At 38.6% G+C, this 27,971-nt stretch overlaps 1 protein-coding gene across 1 annotated transcript in view; it reads left to right on the top strand.

Moving 5' to 3' along the window:
• LOC124555237 (vang-like protein 2-B) overlaps positions 1-27,971 on the top strand; it is a 74,080-nt gene that overhangs the window by 46,089 nt on the left and 20 nt on the right. Inside the window, exons 7-9 of the mRNA XM_047129099.1 lie at positions 10,540-10,747; positions 21,104-21,312; positions 26,263-27,971. The exon at positions 26,263-27,971 is cut by the window's right edge and continues 20 nt beyond it. Of these exons, the coding sequence (XP_046985055.1) occupies positions 10,540-10,747; positions 21,104-21,312; positions 26,263-26,481 (636 nt within the window). The 3' untranslated portion in view covers positions 26,482-27,971. The remainder of the gene's footprint in view (positions 1-10,539; positions 10,748-21,103; positions 21,313-26,262) is intronic.

Here is a 27,971-nt window from a genome sequence, read left to right as displayed (position 1 = left end):
GCTCAAAAACGGGCTGTTCGAGCTATGTATGGTGTAAGTTCGAAAACCTCTTGTCGACCCCTATTCAATAGTCTGGGAATTTTGACATTGCCCTCACAGTATGTATTTTCTTTAATGTCGTTTGTTGTTAGCAATATTAGCTTATTCCCAAGAGTTAGCAGCTTTCACTCAGTTAATACTAGGCAGAAATCAAATCTGCATGTGGAATGCACTTCCTTGACTCTTGTGCAGAAAGGAGTGCAGTATTCTGCTGCATCCATTTTCAATAAGCTACCACAAGAACTCAAAAATCTTAGCAGTAGCCCAAACACTTTTAAGTCTAAACTGAAGAGTTTCCTCATGGCTCACTCCTTCTATTCTGTCGAGGAGCTCCTGGAAGAGATAAAAAATTAAGCAAATTCCAGTGTTACATTCTTGATTTTCTTTATTTAAACTAACGACTTGTTTCATTTTATGTGTTCTACAATCGTGTTATAATTTCATGTATTGACTCGTTCCATGACCATGGAGACTTCTCCTAAATGTGGTCCCACGGAACAATAAATAAATAAATAAATAAATAAATAAATAACATTTCCATGTTCCATCATAGTAACCTTTGACTCTTAAGTCTTCAGTTTTTGTTTTTATATTGTAGTACTGACATCAACTTTTAATGTAGTCGGTTTACTATCTGCTGCACAAACCTTTTCCATTATGCCACTATGACTCTTTTCCAATTTTCTTTTGAATTGTTCTTCAAATTAGGAATTTTCACCTGTGTATATTTCATCCAGCTTAACAATTTTGTCCCTTACCTCAGCATTTAATCTGACACATTTATGTTCATTTCTGTGTATTTGTAATCTTAACTTGCCTTCCATTTCTGACAGCCCCTGATTTAATCTCTCCTCCACAGACTGTATACTCCCCCCCCCCCCCCCCCCCCTCCCCAGACATGCTACTCTTAGCTTCTTTTAATTGTTCTTTCATTTGGCTCTCTTGGGGTTTTAATTGCATGTCTTCTGCTTGCACACTATTTTGAACATCATATCATTTACACTTTTCTGCAGTTGTGCAAAAAAATGGCTCTGAGCACTATGGGACTCAACTGCTGTGGTCATAAGTACCCTAGAACTTAGAACTACTTAAACCTAACTAACCTAAGGACATCACACACATCCATGCCCGAGGCAGGATTCGAACCTGCGACCGTAGCGGTCGTGCGGTTCCAGACTGTAGCGCCTTTAACCACTCGGCCACTCCGGCCGGCTGCAGTTGTGCAAGAGAGTTCAAAATTTCTTTGAACACACTTACATCAATAATGTCTTTTTGAACAATAATATTCTTGTCTGTACTATGTCTAATGACACCTAATACCTGCTTTCTAGTAATCATAAAATTTGTCTCTTAATCTGATCTGTCCATTTTCATCCCATTTATAAATTTAGTACTGCAACATAAATTATTTGTGTATCTCGATCGTTAAAAGCAGAAACATTTCTTATTAACTATTATATATCCGAGTATCACATCTTGGTATCAGAAAAAGAAATGTGTAAACCGAGAGCAGCCCTGCACAGAGACAACGATGTCCACATCCTCTATATGCTGCTTCTTCAATGTCATGTTACCTAAAATCATTTTTCAGGTAGTTTAACAAGTTGTGGAAGAAAAGATCGTTGCTTCGGTTAGTTTCTTGGGTTATGCATGAAGTGTCAAACTAGTGAAGCACGTTTTGTTTATCCGCATCACTGACATGCCTCAATAGATTTCTGTTAACTGTTAGAGATTTTCAGTAACTTAGAGTACTTTCAATCCTTTTTATACTGATTTACTTCCCTACCTACCTATCCAGTAGTCATGGTCCTGTAGACCGTGCCCTGTGTCAACACTCAGTCTCCACTGCATTCTGTCTGGTGCTATTTACTCCCAATTGACTACATTCAAAGCTTTGTATCTACTTTTGTAGGTCAGAAATGGAGAAAGGAGGAGTTGCCACATTCACCAGGAACTGTCATAAATTTAAGAAAATAGACATTTATAAATTTTGCCTAGAACAGTATATGGAAGCATGTGCAACAGAAATAGAATTTCACAAAAGATCCTTCATAATATTAAGTATATATCGAGCACCTGCAGGTAACTTTAATCTGTTTATAAACCACCTTGAAGCTGTACTGGCCCATTTAACAACCAAAAACAAAGAAATAGTGGTTGCTGGTGATTTCAATGTAGATTTCCTGAAAGACTCTCCCAATAAATACTTATTTGAGTTAGTAACACTATCATTCAACTTAATTCCCACTGTAAAGTTCCCCACTAGGGTAGCCAATAGCTCACAAACAGCCATTGATAATATCTTTATAGGAAAGTCCAATGAACAAAATTATATTACAAAACCAATAGTCAATGGCCTCTCAGATAATGACATGCATTTCCTTCTGTTAAATGTTAACACTGAACAGGACATAAAATCTGTTAAATCTGAGCTCAAGAGGGTAATCAATAAGCCAAAAATTGATTATTTTAGGACACTCCTCAGAGACATTCACTGGACTGATGTTTACAGTGCTCATGGCATGAATGAAAAATATAACACTTTTGCTAATAAAGTGCTTACCTTATTCGAACAATGTTTTCCCAAAATATTTACCAAGGTTAGAGCAAAGTCTACAAAGAAGCCATGGATTACTTAAGGAATAGGGGTATCTTGTAAAACAAAAAGAAAACTGTATCTGTCAATCTGAAACAGTTCCGATGTTGATGCTATAGCACATTACAAGAAATACTGCAAAATATTAAAGCCTGTAATATGGACATCAAAGCTAATATATTACAAGGAAAATATAGTCATATCAGATACCAAATAAAGACTATATGGGATATAGTGAAGGAGGAGACCAGTAGAACCAGACATGAAGAGGGACAAATAGCATTAAGAGTAAATGATACATTGGTGACAGATGTGTATAGTGTTGCAGAACTTTTTAACAAACATTTCATAACTGTTACTGAAAAGATGGAGTTGTCCGGTTCTGTAGATGCTGCTATGGAATACCTCAGACCAGACATTTCAAGTAACTTCCATAATATGAATTTGACCCTCACTACCCCAGCAGAAATAATGTCCATCATAAGATTTTTAGAATCAAAGACATCTAGTGGTTATGATGAAATATCAACAAAGCAAATTACAGAATGTGATTCTGAGTTAAGTAACATATTAAACTATCTGTGTAACAAGTCATTTATCAGTGGAATATTTCCTGAATGGTTAAAATATGCTGAAGTTAAGCCACTGTTTAAGAAGGGAGATAAAGAAATAGCATCAAATTTCCGTTCAATTTCACTTTCGCCAGCATTCTCAAAAATTTTAGAAAAAGTGATGTTCAATCGGCTTTATAACCATCTTATCTCAAATAACATACTGTCAAAGTCATAGTTCGGATTTCTAAAGGGTCCTGATGTTGAGAAGGCTATCTACACTTACAGTGAAAATGTGCTTAATTCATTAGATAAAAAATTGCAGGCAACTGGTATATTTTGTGATCTGTCAAAGACATTTGACTGTGTAAATCACAATATCCTTTTAAGTAAATGAGAATATTATAGTGTAACAGGAAATGCTGCAAAATTGTTCAAATCTTATATCTCTGGCAGGAAACAAAGAGTGTTATTAGGAAAGAGACATGTATCAAGCTATCAGGCATCATCCATCTGGGAACTAATTACATGTGGGGTCCCACAAGGTTCCATTTTAGGACCCTTACTTTTTCTTGTGTATATCAATAACCTTTCATCAGTAACATTACCAGATGCCGAGTTCGTTTTGTTTGCCAATGATACAAACATTGCAATAAATAGCAAATAAAGTGTAGTCTTAGAAAGATCATCTAATAAAATATTTGTGGACATTAATCACTGGTTCCTAGCCAATTCTTTGTCACTAAACTTTGAAAAAAACACACTACATGCAGTTCAGAACTTGGAAGGGGTGTCCCACAAGTATATGCCTAACATATGATGATAAGCAGATAGAAGTGGACAGTGTTAAATTCTTGGGATTACAGCTTGATAATAAATTTCCCAACTGGGAGGAGCACACCACAGAACTGCTGAAGCGTCTTAACAAATCTCTATTTGCAGTGCGAGTTGTCAGACATAGGGGATATAAAAATGAAAAATCTGGCATACTATGCTTACTTTCATTCCATAATGTCATATGGGATTATTTTTTTGGGTAATTCATCAAGCCAAGCTAAAATTTTCTGGGCACAAAAACATGCAGTAAGAGTTATATGTGGTGTGAACTCAAGAACATCCTGCAGAAGCCTGTTTAGGAAACTAGGGATACTAACTACTGCTTCCCAATATATTTATTCTTTAATGAGATTTGTCATTAAAAATATATCACTTTTTTAAACCAACAGCTCAATTCATGGAATCAATACTAGAAATAAGAATAATCTTCACAAAGATTTAAAGTCGCTTAATCTTATACGAAAAGGTGTGCATTATTCAGGAACACACATTTTCAATAACTTGCCAGCAGCCATAAAAAGCTTCACAACCAATGAAATTCAGTTTTAAGAGAAGCCTAAAGGATTTATTGGTGGCCAACTCCTTCTACTCCATTGATGAATTTCTCAGTAGAACCAACTGATTTTTGTGTGCATATATGCAAGTACAATATAGCTTCTGCACAATTTCAGTGCAGTAATCTGTTCATTGTAAATAAATATGTGTGTGTGTGTGTGTGTGTGTGTGTGTGTGTGTGTGTGTGTAAGTACAATCTAACTTCTGCACCATTTCAGTGCAGTAATGTGTTCATTATAAATAAGTATTATGGTAGTTGTATTACACGTTTATTATCTTATAAATAAACAAAAAAACTTGTTATTTTAAATTCAGTGCATTATTATTTGTAAAATGATTCTTTCATATAGTGTTCATTAAAAAATGACGATCATTCCACTTGGGACCTGTGAAATGGTACATTACCTTATTTGTTTGAGTTGTAAATATTTGTCATGTATTGTTGTTTTTCTGACATGTTCTACATCCTGGAGCACGTCCTCACTACGGATCAATTGGAATGAAGTAAATCTAATCTAAATATCTAATCTTCCACATCTTTATGTCATCTTCCTATGTGTTTCTTGGCGTACACTAGGGTCATGAAAGCTTGAATAGGAATTCACATCCCTGGCATACGGATTATCTGACATGCCCATTGAAGTTGTTTACTCTTGTGATATTCTTAAACTTTGCGCTGGTTCATGATCTCATAAATTTTATTACTTTTTCTTTCTCTCGAAGTATCTCCATCTCTCATCAGGCATCATAATCTTCTCATCACTTGTCTTTCATATGTTAGAAGTTTTGCATCTCCTTTTTTGTTAGTGTCCAGCTTTCTGAACTGTAGGGGACAATGGAGCATATAATGGCATTGTAGAGCGTCATTTTTACAGCATGTAATATGACTTTAGACTTGAACATATCTCTGAGGGCATATAGACATCTGGAAGCAGCATAAATTCTTTCATGTGCATCTATGGGTATTTGATTATAATAATTGTATCAAATTCCCAGGTACCAGAACTGATCAAAAGACTTGATCTTATCTCTGCCCAGATGTGAAGTGCTCTTGTGCGTATTTAGTTCTGATTACTTGTATATGTTCTGTTTTTTGTTTGTACTATGACAATCCTTTTGTACATCTCCCTAAGATCTTGTTCCACTCTCGCCAAAACTTACTCTGTGTTGACTGTGTAAGCAAAGATCTGAAACCTGCCACTTTCCAATCATAGCCTCTTACACTCTTTAACATTGCTCTTGCTTATGACTTTCTCCAGGTTCAGATTAAACAATATGCATGACAGTGCATCTCCCTGTTTTAATCCAGTTCTCATGGGGAAAGGCTGTGAATATGCTCCCCCAGTTGTTACTATAAAACTAGATTCCCTCATACAAACATTTCAGTGCATTTATTTGGGATTTGGAACTCCTTCAAGGTTTTATAGAGGCTATCTCAATTAATACTGTGATAAGCTCTTTGAAAATCTATGAACAATACCTGGTTTTCTTCTCCTTCCTGATATTTCTCAAGAATTTGCCTAAGAGTAAACTTATTGTCAGTAGTTGAATGGTTTGGATGGAGTACAGTGTGATATTTTCCCATGATACAAGGTCTGTTCAAAAAATTCTATAATTTTGTCCGCAAAATTTTTCTACAGTTTCCTTTTATTTATTGTGAATGGTCTCCTTCAAAATACTCTTCTCCTCAATTGATACACCGCTCCCAACACAGATACCACTTCCAGAAACAGTCTTGGTATGCCTCTTGCTCGTTCATGCTAGGTGCCATTAACAAATTTTCTTTTACCTCATACATCATTGCAAATCTTGGTCCTTTCAACAGGTTTTTGACTTTGGAAGAAAAAAGTCCACAGGGGCCAGGTATGGAGAGTACAGAGAATGAGGCAGCACAGTGATTTCGTTTTTTGTGCAATAGTCACACACAAACAGGGGTGAATGTGCGGGTGTGTGACCGTGAATTGTCTTGCCACATTTCAGGCCATTTGCACCTCACATTTTCTCACAGGTGTCAGAACACATCCCAATAGTACCATTGATCAACGGTTTTCACAAATTCATGATGAACTAATCCTTCATAGTTAAAGAAAACTAACAGCATGGCTTTGATGTCTGACCTGACCTGACGAGCTTTTTTTGATCTTGGAGAACCTTTCTGGACCCATTGTGAAGGTTGAACCTTGGCCTCAAAGTCATAACCATAGACCCACATGTCATCACCAGCTATGATTCTCTTAAGGAACATCTCATTCTCATTTGCGAGATCTGAAGACTCTTCACAGACTGCGTGGCAAAGATCTTTCTGGTCTTGACTCTTGAATCATAGGACAATCTTTGCAGCAACACAATGCATTCCAAGATGCTGTGTCAGGATTTCATGACATGATCCAACTGAAATTTTACATTCTTCTGCAATCTCTCAGACAGTCACTGTTCAGTTGGCACACACAATTTCATTGACACTTCTGACATGAATGTCATCGATAGATGTCCAAGGGCATCCTGAACGAGTGTCACCTTCAATTTCTGTCTGACCATTTTTAAACCGTGTGAACCGTTCATAGTGCTGAGTAAGGCTTAAGCACTCTCCACCATAGGCTTCCTGCACCGTTTGTGTGTCTGTAAAGGTTTTCTCAAGTTTTATGCAAAATTTAACACAGACACGTTGCTCCTCTGACTCTGCTTTCTCGAAATTCACAAACTGTTTGACACAATGTTCTACTAAATACAACACTGAAGAAGAACTGACAGACATAAAACAATGAAACTTCCAACAGTTACACATTAAACACAGGCATGTGCAGGGATGCCAACTGCATTTCGCTCCAACACACCATTGGCAAGAAATTATGAATGTTCTGGAATTTTTTGAGCAGACCTCATATTTTCTGCAAATAGCTTTAGCTTTACTAAAATAATTTTAGAAAGGATCTTGTATGCCTTATTACATGAACTGATTCCTCTGCAGTTAGAGCAGTCCATCAATAAACAAATTGAACATCTTGGTCCTTTTTATGCTGTTCAGTTTATCTATCGGTAACCACTTTTATAGGGCATCACAGTAGTCTTTCTTTTGTTCTGTTGGTGCTGCATTCTATATTCACCCACAGAATCTGTCATTAGTCACTGTTGTTGTCGTTGTTGTTGTTGCTGCTGCTGTTGTGTCATCTCATGTGGTCTATCCTAGTGTGCTTGATCTTCAGCTGTACTTTCACCCTTCTTGGCAGTTCCTGTCTTCTTTCCTCTGGCTGGTGTTCCTGCAATGTCCTCTTGATTCAGTCTCATAAGAGACTGTGTCTCCCTGAAAAATACTTATGTGACACTTGACTTGTTTAACACCTCATTCCCTGACTGTCACGTATACTTTTGTCCGTGGACATGCACCTTTCCCATTCTTCTGTGACATATCTGTGCATTGGAAATCATGATATGCTCTAGCGATCCAAGCTGTCCATGGTCGTTTATATCACCGTTTTATTTTTTAATCCTTTACAGGTACAGTAGAGTATTGACTATCCGAATGTTGGTCAACCAAATGACTACTTAACTGAACTATTACTCACTCATCCTTGCTGCCCCCCCCCCCCTCCCCTTACAGTCTTGCCCTCTCCCACTCCTCCCCCCGTATCAATGCCAAATTGCTGAAAATAACAACTGTTTGCACTCTATTACAATAATTTGTGTCAACTTTGCTGTGTAAAGTAACATTATGGTGTAATATCCCTAAATGTGCTGTCCTTTCTATGAGAGATAAATAAGATATTAATAAAAGGTTAGAGGAAGGTGAACCTGCAACCAAGTTATCTAATGAGTATGAGGTTGGTAAGTCAGCAGTTACATGTTAAAAAAATTACAAGCATCACAAATTTTATATCTAACCTTGATTCTTCTGATGGATCGACAGTCCGTAAAACTGAAGTTTGCCATAAACACGGGTATAGATGATGCTGTTTGCAAGTGGTTTACACAGAAAAAAATCACAAGAAGAGCCTATCTCTGGTCCCATTCTACGTGAAAGACCAACTCAATTTAGTGGAAACCTGGGAGGGCCTTCGAATTTTAAAGCAAGCATAGGCTGGTTAAAATTCTTTAAATCGATGTATGGCATTCATGAGCTTCAAATAAGAGGAGAAAAACTGCTGATTCTTTCAAAGTAAAACTAAGGGGTATATTGGGGGAGGAATATTATGCTCTGATAAAAGCTTACAGTGTTGACGACACTGGACTCGATTGGAAAGCTTTGGCAGAAAAACTCTTGCTTCCCGTCATGAATAAGTGGCACCTAGGCCTAAAATGAACAATGAGCATATTATTGCTTTAGCTTGTGTTAATGCTGGCAGTAGCCATTGATTGCCTATTCTCATCATTGCTAAAAGTAATAAACTGTGTTGTTTCAAATGCATTAAAATGTCTGTGGTGCCTATTGTTTACATCTCACGAAAGAGTGCCGGAATGGATAGCAAGATTTTTCACAGAATGACTTATGGAAGTTTTTGTGCCTTCTGTAAAGCTCATCAGTTAAAGAATGGGAAAAGGGAGAAAACATTGTTGCTCCTGGATTGCAAACCAACTCTTCCATCATGTGATACTTTAAACGAAAGGATGCATTCATAAAAGGGATGTTTCTCTCACCTAATGTAACCTACCTAATACAGCCCATGGATCAAGGCTTTATTGAGACTTCCAAACAGTATTACTGAATAGAATTGTTTTATAAAGTATTGTTGGAAAGAGAAGGGAAAGGAGAATAAACTCTGTTAAGAAATCATAGAAATATTGATTTGAAATATGCGATGTACTTGCTCGGAGCAGCACGGGATTGTCTAAAGGAACAGAATTTGAAAAAAAATCTATAATAAAATTTTGGATATGGCAGAAAGTTCTCAAAGTCTAATAGAAAATGACAAACAGATTGATATATCCAAAATGCTCAATATGCTAAAAGAACTCAATTGTCATGAATGTGATGAACAAGACATTTAAAAATTTATGAGTGTTGATGATGCAGATCCAAGGCATCAAATCATGTATGATAGCGAAATCATAAATCTCACCATCGATAACACTGATGCCACCAGCATCTCATCAAATAATGATCAATAAAATGAAGGTGAAAGTACACCAGCTTGTTCTGAAGCATTTATATGTTTAGATTCTGCTGTGCAATGGTTTGAATCTCAAGATGAAAGCAACAAATATAAAATATCTGTCCCGAGAAAAGTGTGTGATGTAGCTCCTTCTAAGCAGGCGGACTTGGTTAGACGGATGAAAATTAAGGATTTTTTAAATCATTATTTCTTTACATATGTACTGTATATACACAATGCAAATGTAGTACATACTTTCTGTTTACTAGGTTGTTCTACATACATCTCTACTGTGCTTGTCCTGGTAATAATAAAAGATATCAATTTTGTTACAAGTACATGCAGCTTTTATTGGTAAACTGCTAAATAAAAGTATATGGGTGGATTATCTGAATAAATCGGTTTTCTAAACTCCCATGTACCCTAATTACTTCAAATAGTTGACACTTTCCATTGATTGTGGCCTGTTATTGGATATAAAGTGGACAAGCCCTCTTCCAGTACTGCTGCTATCTCAAGCTTCCTTCCACTCTCTCATTAACTTGTGCCTTATTTCTAACTTGCTACCAACATCATTGTCCACAATGTCACAGACATTCTCCATCTGTCTTTGGAACCAATACACCACGCCTGTACATCTTATGAGATAGTCAGTTTATTGTATCTCTAAAATCAGTTACTTTGCCTGCTTCAAGTGTGAAGCTAAGGAAACATACAGGTTATTTCTTATACTGAGGAAGTATAATTATGTGAATTTAGTTTTTACAGTTGTGTAATATTAAGGAAATTGTTAAAAGTGAGAAAAATAAAAGAATTATAGAATTGAACAATTACAAAGGTTTTATTTGAACAGAGACTTGTGATTAAATTACAGAGTCAATCTCGGGCAGTGCTGGCAGCACATGCTAGGAGAAGAGACTCTAGCCACAATGAACGTTTCTATGAGGAACATGACTATGAGCGGAGGGTGAAAAAACGAAGAGCACGGCTGATAACAGCAGCCGAAGAAGCATTTACACACATCAAGAGGCTGCACAATGATCAGGGAGATGCGTTAAATAGGCATGTTCTGGCAAATACAGGTAAGATATTAATAGCTTTTTTGCTTAACAGAATTAAGGTGGAGTATGATCATTTGCTTGAGAAACTAAAGGCAATGATTTTTGTTGAGTGGCATAAGCATTGTGTACCTCTTGCCTACTAGGGCAAGTTTCCGTGGGGTGTGCCATAAATTTTGGGTGTCATGTCACTCAAATGGCCACAAGAACAACACAGATATTCTCATTTTTAATATATTGTAATATAAGTTATGAAAATGTGTTGGTCTTTATTTTATGAGTCTCTGGTCACTGTTCAACAATGTGAAAACATATTAAAAATATCTTTAATGAGTAAAGTAATTTAAGATGAAACAGTTTGGCACATCTCTGCCTTGTCGTCGATATGATGTAAGCTGATACAAACTCAAAATGCTATAAAATTCATATCTAGGTGTGCTAAGTACATGAGCTACCTGTTCTCCATATGAACAGATCATACACTTCTTATGAAATGGAAAGTGCTTTTGGAATCTTAAATGTATTTCAATTTAAAAGATTGAAAATTTTTGCTATGGTTAGGATTGTCCCACCTCACTGAAGTGTAAGTAGTTGCTGCAAAAATGTATTTTTGCCATAATGTGGTAGTGTACACAGTGTACTTGTTGATACATTAACTTAAAACAGTTTTGTTGTTAAGAACTTACTCAACCTTTCTCCTCGTTCTTCCCTCTCCAGAGCCCGTGAAAAAATTTTGTATTGAAGTAGTTTCCTCCCATCCACATCGGTACACTTGTTCAGAGTCCAGTTCTGTCAGAAGACAATTTGTATCTGAATTTTCTGCCTTAGACACATTGCAGTTAATGCTGTGTGGTTGAAGCCCCAGAATTACTTTATGACCAGCATTCTACTCACACTGCTCAGTATAAAGCTGGTCTAGTCATTCATTTCAGTCACCATTTCATTATCTTCATGCTCCTGTCAGACAAGGCAGATGCTGAGGAAAAGCCATGTAAATAGTGGCCTGAACATGTACTTTTCACATGCATTTGAACATTTCAGTATCCAGAATTGTCACTGTGCTGCTGATATCTCGATACCAGTGATCTCAAAAACCTTTGCTGGCAACCAGTCTCTCAATAGTACAATAATTATCCGCCCACAAATTAAGGATGAGTAGGTGCTGCAAGAACCTCATAGAATTTCATGCCATGAGGGCAAGTAGTCATTTTATCCTAAAAGGGAAACATGAAAAGACCATAAGAAAATTTGAAATAAATCCTCAAGCCACTGATTTTTCTGAGATGTATGAATTCCTGTAAATGCTTTCATACAATTTTCAAGGTACTCTGCAGTTATTGTATTAAACTGGGTGTGTCTGCCTAAAATTTGGAAGGTTGGGGGTAATGTTCACCACATCCATGCCATTCAGTAAAGCCACTTGGCTCATATGAAATGAGAAACCCCTCAGGGAACTCATTCAGTCTAGGCTGGTTATGGATTTCATTATCCCAAGCTTCCAGAGCTAGGATCTGATGAGCACCACCAGTTATCTGTAACTGCAAGCTATGGGCATGCTTCATTGTTCACTGTGTAGTGAGGTACTGGAACTTTGTGTGTCACAGGGTGCTGGAATGTTGTTCTAACTGCTGAGATTGGAATGATGATGCAAATATCTCAAAGAAAGAAAGAAATCAGCCTCAAAGCATTCTACATGCCAACATAGTGGATGGATTTTGAGATGAAAAGTAATTAGTGGGCAACTTCTAGGGCACCTTTTGCACCTCGGTTGTATCTTGCTTGTCCAGATAAGGCAAGGCCTTGTTTGGACTGACCTTCAATATCCCAGCTAAACATGAATGTCGATAACTTTCACAATTCAAAACTTCACAGTGGACTGAATGGACCGTTGGTTGGAACTTTCATCCAACCACCAAAGGGAGCTCGATAGACCAATCCTCCACACCAGTCAACAGCTAATGTTAAAAATTTGGTTTTTAACAGTGTATATCTCACCTTTCTGTAGAAAGAGACCGAGACTCTAAAGATAGTGAATTTTCCGTGGAATGGGGCACTGCTTATTCAAACATAATCATCTGCTCAATCTGAACAGCTGCTCAAATGCAAAACATTAGAGAACATAAGAGTGTGTCAGAAGAAACACAGTTCCTGTAAATTAAGAAAGGGTGTGGATTCTTAGCATGACATGAATATTGCCACAAAGAATTTTCTGAAGAAATGATCTGATGAAGGGGTAACAATTTAGGAAATATTATGAAATAAGTCAGTTGTCAGCTTTAGAAGAGTGCTGCTCATGTTCTACCTTCTGAATCACCAAATTTTGCAGACTACATGAAGACATATGTCTGTTTTCGAAATGCTCATATATCCGTACGAAACAGCTTCTACTGTTAGAGTTGTCACTGCTATAGCCACAAGACATTTCAGTGTAATGCACACGGAATGTGTGGCAGATTTGTTAAAGCATACCACGAAGCTGAATTCACATGTTCATTCAGTGAATTCTGTGTCAGTTGTTCTGTTGATCATTCTTTATGGAGCCAAAAATGCCAAGGTAAAAAAGGAGTGAGACGATGATGTCTTAATACTTAGGCTAAGAAGATATATAAATCATTAAATGTCAATATTTAAGAATGCTACTACCACAGTGAGTTTCAGAGAGAGCGTTAGTGAATGATTGACAGGGACAGGGGAAAGAAATACAGTAGAAGACGAATGGGTAGCTTTGAGAGATGAAATAGTGAAGGCAGCAGAGTATCAAGTAGGAAAAAGCTGAGAGATAGTAAAAATCCTTGGGTAACAGAAGATATATTGAATTTAATTGATGAAAGGATAAAATATAAAAATTCAGTAAATGAGGCAGGCAAAAAGGAATACAAATGTCTGAAAAATGGGATTGACAGGAAGTGCAAAATGGCTAAGCAGGGATGGCTAGAGGACAAATGTAAGGATGTAGAGGCATATATCACTAGGAGTAAGATAGATACTGCCTACAGGAAAATTAGAGAGACCTTTGGAGAAAAGAGAACCACTTGTATGAATATCAAGAGCTCAGATGCAAAACCAGTTCTAAGCAAAGAAGGGAAAGCAGAAAGATGGAAGGAGTATATAGAGGGTCTACGCAAGGTGAGGGCAATGTTATGGAAATGGAAGAGGGCGTAAGTGAAGATGAAATGGGAGATGTGATACTGCGTGAAGAATTTGACAGAGCACTGAAAGACCTAAGTGGAAACAAGACCCCGGCATTAGACAATGTTCCATTAGAACTACTGATAGCCTTGACAGACAAAACTCTACCATCTGGTGAGCAAGATGCATGAGACAGGCGAAATACACTCAGATTTCTAGAAGAATATAATAATTCCAATCCCAAAGAAAGCAGGTGTTTACAGGTGTGAAAATTACCGAACTATCAGTTTAATAAGTCACAGCTGCAAAATACTTACACGAATTCTTTTCAGACGAATGGAAAAACCTGACCTTGCGGAAGATCAGTTTGGATTCCGTAGAAATGTTGGAACACGTGAGACAATACTGACCCTACGACTTACCTTAGAAGATAGGTTAAGGAAAGGCAAACCTACGTTTGTCATTTGTTGACATAGAGAAAGCTTTTGACAAGATTGACTGGAGTACTCTGTTTCAAATTCTGAAGGTGGCAGGGGTCAAATACAGGGAGCGAAAGGCTGTTTACAATTTGTACAAGAACCAAATGACAGTTATGAGTCGAGGGGCATGAAAGGGAAGCAGCGGTTGGGAAGGGAGTGAGACAGGGTGGTAGCCTATCCCCGATGTTATTCAATCTGTATATTGAGCAAGCAGTAAAGGAAACAAAAAAAATTTGGAGTAGGAATTAAAATCCACGGAGAAGAAATAAAAACTTTGAGGTTTGCCGATGACATGGTAATTCTGTCAGAGACAGCAATGGACCTGGAAGAGCAGTGGAACGGGATGGACAATGTCTTAAAAAGCGGATATAAGATGAACATCAACAAAAGCAAAACGAGGATACTGGAATGTAGTATAATTAAATCAGGTGATGCTAAGGGAATTAGATTAGGAAATGAGACACTTATAGTAGATGAGTTCTGCTATTTGGGGAGCAAAATAACTGATTATTGTTGAAGTACAGAGGATATAAAATGTAGACTAGCAATGGCAAGGAAAGCGTTTCAGAAGAAGAGAAATTTGTTAACATCGAGTATAGATTTAAGTGTCAGGAAGTCTTTTCTAAAAGTATTTGTATGGAGTGTAGCCATTTATGGATGTGAAACATGGACGGTAAATAGTTTAGACAAGAAGAGAATAGAAGCTTTCAAAATGTGGTGCTACAGAATAATGCTGAAGATTATATGGGTAGATCATGTAACTAATGAGGAGGTACTGAATAGAATCGGGGAGAAGAGGAATTTGTGGCACAACTTGACTAGAAGAAGGGATCGGTTAGTAGGACATGTTCTGCGGCATCAAGGGATCACCAACTTAGTGATGGAGGGAAGTGTGGAGGGTAAAAATCATAGAGGGAGACCAAGAGATGAATACACTAAGCAGATTCAGAAGTATGTAGGTTGCAGTAGTTACTTGGAGATGAAGGCGCTTGCACAGGATAGAGTAGCATGGAGAGCTGCATCAAACCAGTCTCTAGAATGAAGACAACAACAACTACAACTACAACTGCGACTACAACTACTACTACCACATTTGATATATCATATGTTAACCTGACCAACTATGTAAGAATTAATGCATGCTTTTCCAAGAAATTTTGTAAGGCAGCTGTTCCTTTCCTTCAAAACTGCAAGCTGTATCAAAACTAAGTACCATACAGAATTCAAGTAGTCTGCCGAAACTCTCATCCTCGTCAACATCACCACTGCAGGATAATTGCCAAGTGCACAATCAGAAATGTAATGAGGTGGGTCAATAACCAACAGACGATACGGCATTTGAGCGATGATTGATGAGACTAAAGAGAGCCCATCCACCAAGGTGATGGAATACAAGGTGTACCAGAGGGAACTCACCAGTCCCTCTGAATCATTAGCTGCCATACAGTTAAAATCTTGGTGAAACGATGAAAACACTGTGGCAGCGGGTGGGCATGCAGGAGGCAGTTGCGAAAGTCTAATGACAAGATGTGAAGTGGTAATCAGCTGTTGAAGCGAGTCTAACTTTTTGTTGAAACTGCTGCTGCCACTGTAACAACTGAACCAACACCGAATCCATTATACTCGCAGAATAAGTGCTGAAATGGAACAACCTTGTCGCTAAAAACTGTAGGACCTACAGGTCTTTATTACAACTACTAATTACAAGAAGCACAATGGCAGTGACAAAGCACCAGAATGACATGTGAGAACAGTAACAAAAGACTAGCATTCCAGGCCAGTTCTAATAACATGCACTGTTTCCCATACAAAATGCTAGAAAATAGTCCTAGTCAGTGAGTGGAACCTTCATTGAGAACAATTGAGGCTAGAGAGAGCAAGGCCATGCTGGGAACTTGCCACCTGCACTACTTTGCTGGTGGTGGCAGTGACAGCGAGAGAAGTGGGCGCTCTTCTTTCAACTTCCCACTGGTGGTGCTGAATGTGAATTCTGCAGTCACAGTGGCAGCGTACATGGATCCATCACCACACTTGGCAACAAGGCGAAGGAACGGATTTAGAAAACCTTGCTGCTGGTTGTCATACTACAGTGAAACATAAATCAGTTCAGGGCGCATGGGAAGGAGCTGAAAGGACAATATCCCAGTGTGTAAAAGAGACAGTTCAGAGGTACTGGAATGTTCAAAGAGAAAGTATACATAGAAAGTAGACCTTTGACATTAGAGGGCTAAAACTGGTTTAACCACCTTTATTAATAAAATTTTTCACACCTCATATCTTCCCCTTACTACCTCCTTGCGTATAGGTACCATAATGGTTGTCATGCCATAACTCTATTTCCAGTACCTGCTTCTAACTCCACAGCAGACGAACAGGCTTTCATAGAACTCGCCGCACAACTGACAGAACTGTAGTGGGCTTTAAAGTGTTCAGAAGAATTTCATCACTAGATTGTGTTTGTTCTCCAACATGGATCTCTCAATATGCTCTCCTGCCTTGCTGGCATTGTTCATTGGGATACGATTAATGATATGCCCTCCATTGACAGCTCACTGATCTGTATACATATACAGGACAGATAAGGCAGTTTCCTAAAGGAAGCTGCAAAATATATGCTTAGCTGGCTTAACTGAATGTGTACAGCCAACTCACTGTATCTGAGCACTGTGACAGCAACTGACTGATGCAACCATCTCTGTGTTCAGTCCAGTTAAAAAACCCTAATCAATGGTTAACCATTAAGTGGTCTGGGTACTAGTGACATGGATCCTTACTAACTGCTGTCTGTGTTGGTAAGGCGGGATCAATGAGAAGTTGACAACTTTACCCAGCTGAGGACTGCTATATAGCACTACCTGGAGGCATAATAATCTCAGGTAGCTCCATCAGTGAGACTTATGTGGTTGTCTGTCTGTATTCATTCAATCCTTTGTATCACAACACTTATTTTGGTATCAAGTTGGTGAAGTCCTGACTGTCAAGTATTAACAGATTAATGAGGAAGCTTGTGATTGTCATCCCCCCCTCCCCTCTCCCAACGTATCTCGGTTGTTATGACAGACTTATCAGTTTTGTAGCCTGAGACCTAGGTTTGGCTTGTTAAATTCAAGTAAGCTGTTTTAGATAATAAACAAATTTCTGCTGAGAATTTTGGTGTTATTATTTACATATGTCAAACAATGGAAACTCCAAGGTGAAATAACAACAATATGGAAAGGATGGATTGCTACTTGCCATGTGAGGAGGCATTGAGTCGTAGATAGGCACACTGAAAAAGATTCCTAAAATATCGAAGCTTTTGGACAAAGTCCTCCTCCTGCAGTAGAAAACACACTCATTAACACAAGCACAACTCTCACACATATGTGTTTGTGTGACTGTGTGTGTTTTCTACTGCAGAAACTTTGAAAGCTTCTATATTTTTGTGGTCTTTTTCCATTGTGCCTGTCTGAAACTCAATGCTTCCTCTATGTGGTTATTTATATATGTCGTACGTAAACTGTAAAAAATGCAACAGAAGAGCTACTGTGTAACTCTTACCAGAGAATTCATCAAGGAAACAAACTAAGGTGTTGCGGTATCCAGGGGAAATTTACAAAATGTCTTGTGATTTAGTCCCATTTCTTGAGATGCAGTCACCTCAGCCATGTGATGTTTGCAAGAATATTGCCTAGAAGTAACATACAAAAAGCTGCAACTGTTAAAGTCGACCATTTGTCTGGAGCATACCTCTACGCAACTACTCTGGCTAGATGAGGTATTTTTAACTCCGATTTAGATAGGGTGCAGTTCACTAAGACATGGTTTTATGCCCCAGAAAGGGGACCATCCAGTGTGCAATGCTTGGTGTGTATGAATTATAATCCACTTTATTTTACATGATAGTGTGTATAAAACATTTTTCTTCCCTCTCGGACAAAAGGCCAAAGGTGAAATCTGTTCTGCGCAGCAGGCAAATTAAATGAATATGGTACAAATCTGAAGATTCTTGTCAAATCCCCAATCTGCTCCATTCATCTATCACAGTCGATCATGTAACATGATTTTGTGTACTTCTGTAAGGCAATGCTTCAGTGTTGCACCTCACAGTTCTACAGATGACTGTAGGTCTCAGCTTCAGTACCGCCAATAGCCTTTTGCATTTCACAGTTGAAAGCTGGTAACAACATTGCCAGATGTCAGTTTTCCTTGCACCATACCAAGTACAGGACACTAATAACCTTGGATGAATAAATTACTAATACTTTTAAGCACTTACAATTCCCCCCCCCCCCCCCCCCCCCCCCCCCGCCCTGCCTCCCTCCCCCTCACACACACAAAGAATACATTATTACATGAGATAAACAGGGTAATTCACTAGTTTTTATTGCCTTACACTGACACTACAGGGTCATGGAGAAAGTCATTTGAAATGTCAGTTTCTCCAAGGGTGTGTCACATAAATGTGATTTTCTCTGAGAGTCTGGAAATTAATAGCATTCCATTCCTCATGAGAACAATATTCAGTGCAGAAAATTAAACTCCAAGGAAACTAATCAGAAGACATACTATTATAATCTTTTATTTATTTATTTTAATTGCTGAGAAGATACTTAATTGGTTTGTGTATTACAGCTCTTCCTTCTGCTTTGCATCTTGACATAGACAACTAATTATCTAGTCAACAGAAGATTTGACAGAGCACTATGTGTTTGAGTTAACAAATGATTTTTTCCTCTGATTATTCATGCTTCTTTTTAACATGTTAGTATTGTGGCCAAGGGAACTGTTTTCAGTTTTTAAAAAATCATTTAAGCTCCCCTTTAGAGCCAGTTCCACACCTGCTCCCCATCTGAAACTGTGAGCCTACATTTGTTATCCAGCAAAGACTTTTCATGGGGTAAGTATACAAAGATTTTGCCTTACCAAGTTTACTGGTGTATGACTGTCAAAATACTGCATCTAGACTAGATTTTAATTTCTGATTTTGCAATATGTGAACCATAATTTGTTATATCACTGTGGCATGTATTAATATTTGCAAACAAGTGGTTATTCAAGGACTTAACTTTAACAAACAAATTGACAGTGGTACGTGTGTAGACTCCAAACCTGTGCGACACACTTAAGCTGATAGGGCTTAATCAGACAAATATTAAATCACTGATTAACAGGGCATCATCATACTTCTCCAGCAAATGTAAAGGAAACAGGTTTTAATATCCTCACTTCTAAGGCTCATGGAAGTCCAGGACAGTGTGGTAGCTGAACAAATTACCACATACACCTTTAACGAAGAGTTTAAGACCGTTCTTTACCACATCATTACCTCACTGGTGATGTGAAAAGTGATACATGAGTGGGAGGCTTAATAAATGGCAGTGAGGGAAGTAACCTGCCCTGTAATCTTAAGTCCTTATCATTTAGAAGGAACGAAAAGTTTCTGATGAGCCATCTAAACTATTCTCATTATATAATGCATCCTGTCATTGCAAGCGGACCCCACAAGCTCTATACACTGATAAGCCAAAACATTATGGCCTCTGCCCACTGCGACATTGGTTGCCGCCTGATGTTGTTGTGGGCCTGTGACATGGTTACAAAAGTGTACAAGTAAAGCAGACATAAATGGGGGATCACCCCAGCAGAGATACATTCTGCAAATTGGGAAATCCATTGAGATAACAAAGGGCAGTTATTATTGCGAAGGCTCTGTGAATGAGTATCTCGAAAATGGTGAAGCTGGTCGAATGCTCCCATGCTACTGTCTTGAGCATCTACAGAAAGAAGTAGGAGGACAGTGAAAATATCACTAGGCGCTAAATAGTTGGACGTCCATGACTCGTCGTAGAATGTGGGGTTTCGAGGCTTGTCTGCTCAGTAAAGTAGGATAGATGGTGACTGTGGCATCTCTGCTGAAAGAGCACAATGCTGGTGCACGCACAAGTGTTTTGGAGTGCACCGTTCATCATACATTATTGAACATGGAGCTCTGCGGAAGACCAAACTTACATAGTCATATGTTGACCCGACAACATTGTCAATTAAGATTTCAATGAGCAGGGGACCATCAGGATTCGACCGTTGATCAATTGAAATGTGTTGGCTCTTTGGGTGAATCACATTTTCTGCAATAGGTCAATGATTGTCTTCACAGATGCCATCATTGAGGTGAACCGCAGATCTAAATGTGCAGCATGCCCCGGACGCATTCTGGTAGTAGTAGTATTATGCTGTGGGAGACATTCTCCTGCACTTGCATGAGACCTATGGTAATAATCGAAGACATACTGACAGCTGCGAACCACCTGCATCCTCTCATGCTTGATGTCTTCCCCAATGGTGATATCATTTTTCAGCAGTGTATTTGTCCATTTCTCTGAGTCAGAAATGTGCTACAGTGGTTTGAGGAGCATTATAGTGAACTCATGTTGGTCTCAGCAACCAGATTTTCACCTGATGTAAATCATATGGAACCCATCTGTGTCACTATTGGGCACCATCACCACATACGCTGATCAGCAGCCCGTTATTTGTATGAATTACATGACCTGTGTGTAGACATCTGATGCCACATACCTCCATGAACCTACCAACAAGCTGTCAGATACCTGACAGGCATACTCAGTGATGTATTTTGTTCCAAAGGTGGACAAACAAGCTATACAGCAAGTGGTTATAATGTTTTGGCTCATCAGTGTATCCTTGCAGTCTGCATAGTTCTGTATGCTAAATTTGAGAAAATGTTTTTTCATCTTGTTTATTTCATTAATACAGCATATTGTGTCTTTAGTTCCAGCAATTCCAATGGATCCACATGAAGCAGCCCAGGCTGTTTTTCCATCAATGGCACGGGCATTACAGAAATACTTGCGCATCACCCGGCAACAACCACGGCATTCAGTTGAATCTATTTTAGCTCACTTAGCAAAGTGTTTAAGTCATGATTTCACACCCAGGGCATTCCTTGAACCTTATTTGGTGCCTTCTCCAGTTCTGCAGGTAAGTACCACAAACATAAAAGGCGTCTTCTGCTTTCAGCTTTTTAATCTCTCATATTATTATTATTATGTGAATTCACAACATAAGTTAAAATTAATGGGTATCATGTGCTCTATAGTTCTTTGCTCTTTGTGAAAAAGAACGTTTATTTTTGTGGCTGCACTAACGGCATTGTACTACAACCACACTGTATATCCTCCAGAGGAGTGAATAAAGGCAACAACAGTGATAATCCTATATCAGCACAGCCATCATAGGCTAAATAGAAATATGGTGTAGGTACATTCAAAGCAAAACCAGTTAGTAGCACAAGACCCAGTTCTAGAGTTGAAAGTAAATAGTGGAATTGCAGTCAATGGTTCAATAACTGGCGAAAGGAGAAGGTATAGACTGCATTTATTGTAAACACAATAATGGCTGGACACTGGCCCTTTACCACATATCATCACAGAGGTGTTGTACATAAGATGCAGTAAGATGAGTGGTTCATGAGTCTTGCATGGATAGCTCAGTTGGTAGAGCACTTTCCCTCAAAAGGCAAATGTTCCAGATTTGAGTCCTGGTCTAGCACACAGTTTTAATCTGCCAGGGAGGTTTCAAGGAGCAGTAAGATTGGTACTTGAAGCAGCATCTAGAGTCTCTCAGTTGTAGTGCTCTTGGTGGTGCGTGACTAGTTACAAGCTCCATCTCACTGTCTGATGAAGATGTGAAATGCATGAAAATGCATGAGCTCCAGGAACAGCTGCTGAGATCTCTGCCAGAGATTCCTGTGTGGAAGTTTTCACCAAAAGTAGTGCTGCTGGCAGTTTGTAGAGTCCACTACAAGAAACATCAAGGACATTGGCAATGCTGATGGGATCGGAGGCCTCCATATGTGTCCATACCTACAGTGATAGGTCATCATGGTCCCAAGGAGTTTGCTGAGGAGGTAACAGTGGTGAGCAGCATCACCGACCTTGCAGGTTTTTTTGGTGGTGTGGTTAGGCCACCAACACCACCATATGGCATGTGGGCTGCCTGGGATCCTGATGGGGTGTTGGATGTTGTTTGGAGGCATTCTCTCATGGTTGCAGCCTCAGCTGGTTCTAATCACACACAAGGGTTTCGCCTTGGACCTTGATGGAGAACATGTATTTGGCCTTTATAAACAATGATCATGCCAGTATCCTTGTAGGGATTTGTCCAGATTTTCAATTCCAAATAGGTACCTCAGCTTGGAAAAATGACTTCTTGGTGTGTGTCACTGGAGGGTCCAGCAGGGATCGATTGTGGTGGCTGTAAGTAATCTTGACTGGACTTAACCCTTTGATGGTTAATATGCATAACACCTGTAGGTAGGCAAGAATACTGTCAATGCTTCATTCTTTGTTGTTACCAGTAGTCCCTTTTACATTTGGAACTTGAATGCCTCACAAATTGCTCAGCCTTCGAGTTGGATACGGGATGAAAATGAGTGGTTGAGAGCCACTGAATTCCATTCCTGCAGCAGAAAGATGTAAATTTTTGACGATAAGCTGACATGTGGTGGTAGTGGCACCCTTTCTGGTGAAAATGGTTACCATAGCTTTCATGGTCCCTACAGTTGTTGTGGATACCATGCAGGCCACAACTTGCAAATTGGACAAGATGTCCACCACGAGGAGCCACATGTAGCCCAAGAAGGGCCCTGCATAAATAATGTTGATGCACTCCCATGATTACTATAGGGCTATTCGTAGTAAACGGCAGCATGCAATGATGGTCGGTTATGTGCACAGGCTATCCATTCATAGACTTGGCAGAGTGGTTCTGTAGCCTACCATTTCAGTAGGCAGCAGGATGACACTGTACGGTGTGTTAAGGTGATAGTGCATGTAGTAATAGTTCATAGAGAGGGTGGAACATACACACATCAAAAAAAAATTTTGCATCACTCTGTTTCCCAGAACTCCTGAAGATAGACGTGGACTGTGGATATTGTATCACAGACACAATCCCTTTGACTGTTCAGAGATGTCACTAAACCCACCCAAAGATGTAAACAACCATGCATGAGCAGCACCTATTAGATGGAGAAGGTTCGACAGCCGATCAGTTCCAGTCATTCCACCAGGAAGGAGGTACACAGCTCATGTTGTCTGTAGTTCAACCATGCGTAGGCGGTCAGTACTGCGGTTAGATAATGGCCACATTGTTATTTTGTGCCAGGAAGGGCTCTCAACAAGGAAAGTGGCCAGGCGTCTCGGAGTGAACCAAAGCAATGTTGTTCGGACATGGAGGAGATACAGAGAGACAGGAACTGTCAATGACATGCCTCGCTGAGGCAACCCAAGGGCTACTATTGCAGTGGATGACTGCTACCTATGGATTATGGCTCAGAAGAACCCTGACAGCAATGCCACCATGTTGAATAATGCTTTTCGTGCAGCCACGGGACATCTTGTTAAGACTCAAACTGTGTGCAATAGGTTGCATGATGTGCAACTTCACTCCCAACGTCCATGGCGAGGTCCATCTTTGCAACCACGATACTATGCAGCGCAGTACAGATGGGCCCAACAACATGCTGAATGGACCACTCAGGATTGGCATCACGTTCTCTTCACTGATGAGTGCCGCATATTGTCGGAGATGTGTTTGGAGGCAACTCAGCCAGGGTGAACGCCTTAGACACACTGTTCAGCGAGTGCAGCTAGGTGGAGGTTCCCTGCTGTTTTGGGGTGGCACTATGTGAGGCCGACGTACGCTGCTGGTGGTCGTGGAAGGCACCGTAACGGCTGTTGCATACGTGAATGCCATCATCCGATTGATAGTGCAACCATATCGGCAGCATATTGGCGAGGCATTAGTCTTCATGGACGACAATTCACGCCCCCATCATGAACATCTTATGAATGACTTCCTTCAGGATAATGACATCACTTGACTAGAGTGGCCAGCATGTTTTCCAGAAATGAACCCTATCTAAACTGGGATAGATTGGAAAGGGCTGTTTGTGGACGACGTGACCCATCAACCACTCTGAGGGATCTATGCAAAATTGCCGTTGAGGAGTGGGACAGTCCGGACCAACAATGCCTTGATGAACTTGTGTATAGTATGCCCTGACAAATACAGGCATGCATCTGTGCAAGAGGACATGCTACGGGGTATTAGAGGTACCGGTGTGTACGGCATTCTGGATCACCACCTCCGAATGTCTCACTGTATGATGGTACAACATGCAATGTGTGGTTTCTTGAGTAATAAAAAGGGTGGAAATCATGTTTGTGTTGATCTTTCTTCCAATTTTCTGTACAGGTTCTGGAACTGAGGTGATGCAAAACTTTTTTTGGTGTATGTGTGTAGAAAGATGACATGACCACCCCTGCAGGATGTAAGTGAATGCTTATTGTAGCAGTGGATCCTTTGTACTGGCAACTGCCATTTTTCAGGATTTCACAGTAAAATTACCCTGTGACTCCTGTAAATTTAGGTCCAGCTTCAAGCAAAGTGCATCTGTAGATTCAGAATCAATATTTGAGTCAGTTGGAATGCATGATAAAGATAACATTGGAGTGTTGCACCATGGCCCAATGATGAACTGAGTATTTGAAATTGTTTTGATAGATCTCCCATTTTTACTGTCACTCCACCTCCCTTTTTAGGAGGCAAACAGGATTGACCTTAGTGTACAGAAACATGGTAATGCGAGTAACTTCATTGTTATGTAAGCTTCGAAATTATTAGCACAACCTAACCCAGTTCTAAGAGTGTTATCATTTCAACAAAGAGATGCCCGTCGGGCACTAGACAGGCACCCTTAATTGAGGCATGGGATACAGACTCTTCTGTTGTGGAATCAGCCATGTAACATGCAACCATACACTTTATCAACAAAATTGTGTCTTATTCTCTGCTGTAGTCATTGCAGATCATGGCAACACTCATTGTTTATGTACCCATTTATAGTATACTCATGTCTGTAATAATGTATTAGATGGAAAAAAATCTTCTGGATGATAATTCTCTTTTGAGACAGCGTTATTTGTTTCCTTTTTGGTGTTTTATAAGTGTACCATAGGTTCTGTCAGCCACAGATTCATTATCCCATGAATTTAGTTGTGCACCAACATCTAGTCACTAGCAATTAACATATATATGTAATAACACAAGACTGGGGGTCTATGATGATAGCACCAAAACTCTCTCTTGAAAGTCTCCTTATGGTCTCTAAATATAATGCCATTGGTGGTGAGCGAATAAAATCCTCTTAGTTTGCAAGCCACATCAGCCGAGTTAAAATTCTCAATTTTTTAGCAGCTGTTACTGCCATAATTGCCATGTTTTAAAACTATGGACTGTGAGAAATGGCAAGGTATTATTTTTATACGCATTAAGAAACAAAATCTTGAACTTTCCCAAGATGGGTCAAATCTACACATGCAATGTGAGTCAAGCAGTAGATGGAAGATCCAATCCACCATGTGATGTTATGGACCTGAACAATTTCCAGAACTCTCTCTCGCACCCTCTATAACCATCCACAAATGTTTGAATGTTTATAACATAGTGCTCCTAGTGCCCCACCGTGGGTGCTAGTAACTTCCATGTGTGATAAGTAGGAGATCCCAATTTGGGTTCTAGCTTGGCACAGATTTCTATTGATCACAGTATATTCATTTATGGATGGTTTTATTAATGATGAAAGCTGAAATTGCAGCTGTTGCCCAAATCATAATGCTATTTAAAACCTGCATTTGTGTATGTGCTTTATAATTGTTTAAAATTTTATGATTAAGTGTTAAAAATGTATTTTTCGGTCCTTTGTTCAAGAAATTGTGTGTGAAAAAAATGAATGGAAAGCAAAATGATGTAGTTTAAATAGTACAGTGAAAATGTAGTGGACTTGTTTGTGTATTCTTTCTTTGATCACCCACTCAGACAGGAAAATCACAAAGTTAATGTTGGCTGATGCATTATCTTTTTCAGAACGAAAAAGAACAAAAGTCAGTTCAGACATGGGCTTTGATTTGTGACGAGTTGCTGTCACGATCCATTACTGATGGCACGTGCTTCCAGCTGCGTCAGAATGATGTTTCTCTTCTCTGTAATGTGAAAACATTACCACATTTCAATATAACTGAAGAAGTTGTGGACCCAAAATCGAATAAATTTGTGCTTCGTCTAAATTCAGAAACATCAGTGTAATATAAGGATTGACAGTATTACTTTTTTTACTTTTGTATGTATTACTTCATATTAAAATAAATGTTGCCTTTACTCTTTGCTATTCAGACTTTTTATATAAAATTTTTTTGTAATGTAATATATAAACATACTGTGCTTCATGTATAGTGCATCGCGTAACAACAGACAGCTTATACCATAAACCTGAAAACTTTTGGACTGCTGTTGTCATTTTAAAGGGTTCCTTATGACTGAAATAATTGACACATTATTTGTGGATAAATGACAGCATGTAACCTATATGTTTAGTAATTACGGTGTTTATGATTTGTACATTTTGAGAAAGACAAGGATGAAAGATTCTTCTTTGTTGACAAACGTGATTCTAAAGTAAACTTTATCCAATTCATATAGCACATATTGGGTTTTGATACTGAAAACCATTAAGACATTATACTGCTCAGAATAAGTTTTGTGAGCCTGTTCAGTCTGCATTATGTGAGTAATGTAAAGCATATTTTAAGCAAAACTGATTTAAAAGTTTCTTGCATTTTATTCTTAAATTGCAGTGCACATTCACATAGAATGTGTATTTGTACTGATTAGCATTAGTTAGCAGTTTTGATTTATTAAACTGATGGTCTGTTTTGCGCAGGTGTTATTGGAGTACTACGCAGAACAGCGTTTTGCAGAACTATAGGCACAAAGTTAGTTTTAGTGCAGTTCCAACAAACTTCAAGTGAAAGTGTGCCGCCTAGGGCTTTCACCTATTTTCTGTTTTTGTTATTACTTGAAATAGATGTTTAATGTCCAATTTCTGGCAAATGTTGGAAATGCAGAATAATAAAAGCACAAAACAAAATTAACAAATAATATTTGTTTACATGCTTCCTATATGAACTGTACACTCTTATCGCCTCACTTCAGAATGCTGTAACTAGTACTCAGTTTTGAATATTGAATTAATTTAGGTATGCAGCACTCAAAGACTGCAGCAAACTGAACAGCTTTAACAAAATTTAAATATTTTTTTGTAATTATATGTTGTGGAAATATATATAATGTATAAAGTTTAGCTAGTGATAACATTGTTCTCGGAGTGATGTGCTTGTGAGTGTGACTTTTGTAGAACATTTGAGAAGTGTAGTGATTTTGGAGAATTGAGTGATAGATATAAAAATTTCATTTATTTTAAGTGTAGTGAACAGTCGATTGATACAGAAACATCAATTTTTGTGATACATTTCATTCCTCAAAATATTTATGACAAAGTTTTGTATTATAAAAGGATACACTGGAGTGCCTCTGATTCCTCAGGAGTTTTAGCAACATTGAATCACTCATATGGAAGAAAAGAATTAAAATATATTATCTGTATATTCATTAAAGCACCACTATGCAGAGTGAGAATATTGTAATTTGTGAGAATTATTGTCTGAAGAAGACCTGATTTGCAGCTTTAATACTTGACTTCTTCTCATCAAATGAAGAATAATGTACAGTTTTTTTAA

Source organism: Schistocerca americana, chromosome X, assembly GCF_021461395.2.
Source record: "Schistocerca americana isolate TAMUIC-IGC-003095 chromosome X, iqSchAmer2.1, whole genome shotgun sequence".
Taxonomy (NCBI): domain Eukaryota; kingdom Metazoa; phylum Arthropoda; class Insecta; order Orthoptera; family Acrididae; genus Schistocerca; species Schistocerca americana.
The sequence above is the reverse complement of the archived record's forward strand: the minus strand, read 5'-3'. Positions and strand labels throughout refer to the sequence as shown.